This window comes from Halyomorpha halys, unplaced genomic scaffold (assembly GCF_000696795.3).
Source record: "Halyomorpha halys isolate HHAL.00 unplaced genomic scaffold, Hhal_1.1 Scaffold56.1, whole genome shotgun sequence".
NCBI lineage: Eukaryota > Metazoa > Arthropoda > Insecta > Hemiptera > Pentatomidae > Halyomorpha > Halyomorpha halys.
Window position 1 is genome coordinate 517,075 of NW_027115012.1, and position 3,075 is coordinate 520,149.

Sequence of the window (3,075 nt, forward strand, 5' to 3'; positions counted from 1 at the left end):
CTGGGTGAGGATTGCTTCAGGGAATCCATGGTGCAAGTTGAAAATTATTAAATTAATATAAAGATATTTAAGTACAGGGACATGGTATGTAAGATGTATCGGTTGGTGGGTCACAAACAAGGTTATAGGATACAAAAAATAAATATTAAAAAAAATTAAATCATAGGATATCATTCTAAATAGGAATAATTGTTGAGTTAGTGAATTACTTACCTTTTGGTGCCATCAATTGTAAATCAGACAAAGTATGTAAGAAATTAATTTCTTTTTTTTATAATTGTTTTTATTATTTTTTTTTTAATCAAATTTATTAAACAAAGTACAACAAAGATGGCAGCTTGAATATAATACATAAATAAGAACTGCTACTTTATTCATAGACTACTTAAATAAATCTAAACTATGGTACGAGATTCTAGGTAGGTTACTTAAGTTATTTTTCAGTAATTCACTGGTTAAATGATCACAAAAGGAGGGAGCCATTTATCACTAGACCCTACTTTCTAAAAAAAAACATTAAAAAACTAACAATCTCTCTGCATTGCTCATATACCAAGGCTGTCATCAGAAGAAGGCTGTAAAAAGAAAAACAAAAAAAATAACTATATTTACACATCCTTTTGAATTAAAATAGAATAAAATAAAATGATAGTTACACTGGTCATCCGATTCGTCAAAGAAAGGCTTGAAACAAAGAACATAACAAAACCAATTCATATGTTCATAAAAAAATCAAGTAAAACAAATAAATATAAAGGACAAATTTTCCGAAATGATTTCAAACAAATGAGGAATATGTTATCAAAACCAGCTGAATCCATTTTCTTAAGTTTGACAGGAGAAATGATCTCTCATGTCCACAGATTTGAACCTAAATTGGGCAGCATTATGAAAAACCCTACCAACCCACAAAAACATCAATTCAAGATAAATTGAAATAGAAATTTTCACATAAAATTAAATTCATCTTAAAGTCAAAAATAAATTTGATTGATTATGTTCACATTTCAGTCGAATTGACGTAAACTTGACAGAGAACTACTGAGTGGGTTGGATGCGATCTGCTAAAACTAAATAAATTTAAAATGACATGTTAGCTTGTTCAGTTTGACTTGCATTTTAAGTTAAATGGAAATTATTTTATATAATTTAAATGGAAATTGAAATTTTCACATAAAATTAATTTTTTTAAATTTAATTTAAATTAAATCGTAATATAACAAACTATAATAAAATTTAATTTTTCACAAAAAATTAAATTCAGCTTAAAGTCAATAACAAATTTGATTGATTTTGTTCACTTTTCAGTTGAATTGACGTAAATTTGACAGAAAACTAACAAGTAGGTTGGATGCGTTCTGCTAAAACTAAATAAATTTAAAAGACATGTTGGCTCGATCAGTTTGACTTGAATTTTAAGTTAAATGAAAATTATTTTATTTAATTAAAGTGAAAATTATTTTTGAAATTTAGAGGAACTACCCATTGGTAGCACTCTAATGACGTTTTACATTAGCAGGTCTTGTGGCCATCTTCTTTTTGGGTGCCTCGGAGGATTTTCAGAAATGGAAGAGGAAGCAAGATTAGCAACTAATGGGTTTGGGTGGTTAGGGATTAAATTAAATTAAATTATGGTATAATAAGTTATAATATTATAATTCTATATACTTTTTTTTAATTTTCTCATAAAATTAAATTCACAGCTTAAAGTCATAAACAAATTTGATTGACCGGAGACTGCCAAGTGGGTTGGATGCGTTCTGCTAAAACTAAATAAATTTAAAATGAAATGTGGTTTAGTCAGTTTGACTTGCATTTTAAGTTAAGTAAAACTTGGTTAGTTTCTGCAAATTGTAGAATGACCTCTTTTTGTTTGAATGTTGTATTTAGTATTTTTTAAATCATTTTATGGCTAGATAGGTCTCTACATAACACAGCCCAATTTTTTTTTTTAATTAGGTGTGGCCACGCAAAATCGGGATAGTTTTCATTTTCAGCCCAATCTAATTAGTTTTCATGTGAAAAGCCTAATTAGATTGGAATGAGCTGGTTTTGTTGCAAAAAGTGGAGTTTTTCTCATAAAAATATTCATGTTAAATGGTTTTTAACATTAACTCAATATTCTTTTTGTATTTTGTGAGTTTTAGAAGGATTAAAACTAGTTTGTTCTTTTAAACAAGCTATAATTTCAAAATTTAAGATAACAAATATGGTTATGTAGAGATAGGGAAATACATTTTAATTTTTCCATAAAATCAGAAATGTATTTATGAGTGCCAAAAAGAATGAAAGTGGTCATTGGAAATTGCAGAACAAGAATCACAACATACTAATATATTATTCACTAATTAATAAAATATTAACATAGAGAATGAACGCAGTACATTACTTGTATATAATTATCTCTTGTAACATATTAATTATGAAAAAAGTATAACAAAATCATAGCCTACACTTTTTAATAAATCAATACTAAACCTGTTCAATGAAATATTTCGTATTTTATCAAAAATTTCGAGAACTCCCATACCCTCGGATGGGGGGAGATCCCACGATCGATTAAAGCCAAATATCTTTTATCATTGGGTAAGCAAACAGCAGATCACATTTTAATATTGGCATCTGTTCCGTAATTAATAATAATTTTCCAAAGGACAATCGTAAAGCAGATTTGACCAATGTTTTTGTCTCAAGAACAAACTGGTCTGTATGTGTTTCATATATGCGTGCATATTGGCGTGTGAATGAATTAGATTTATGTTAATCTAAATTTTTATGGTATGAAAAGAGTTGAGTATGCGACTTTGCTGCATGATTCAAAATTACAAAATCCTTTTTTTTCATGTCAATTCCTAGTTTTAATATGTTGCTCAATATAAACAATTTTTTTTTTTCAACACACCGATTTATAGATTTAAGTAATTTTACTTTTTTTTTTCATTAACTACTCTATTTCTCATTAATAATTTAAATATAAAACAAACTTCATTTTTGATTCATTAAATGATCATATCAGCCTGTAGTTTTACTGAACTCCACTTAATGATTCATTAAATTATGATTAAAATTACCTTA

The 3,075-nt window shown here is 27.3% G+C and overlaps 1 protein-coding gene across 4 annotated transcripts in view; it reads right to left on the bottom strand.

Annotated features, from left to right (window-relative positions):
• Window positions 1–302: 302 nt before the first annotated feature.
• Window positions 303–3,075, bottom strand: part of LOC106692420 (tubulin gamma-1 chain) — a 20,129-nt gene continuing 17,356 nt past the window's right edge. Inside the window, exons 11-12 of one of the 4 annotated variants that reach the window (XM_067052120.1) lie at window positions 657–684; window positions 303–575 (exon numbers count right to left, since the gene is read on the bottom strand). In XM_067052120.1, coding sequence (XP_066908221.1) covers window positions 565–575; window positions 657–684 — 39 coding nt within the window. In that variant the 3' untranslated portion in view covers window positions 303–564. Of the gene's footprint in view, window positions 576–656; window positions 685–1,748; window positions 1,770–3,075 lie in introns of those variants that run through there. The other 3 variants (XM_067052119.1, XM_014438365.3, XM_014438367.3) reach the window with 3 other exon arrangements.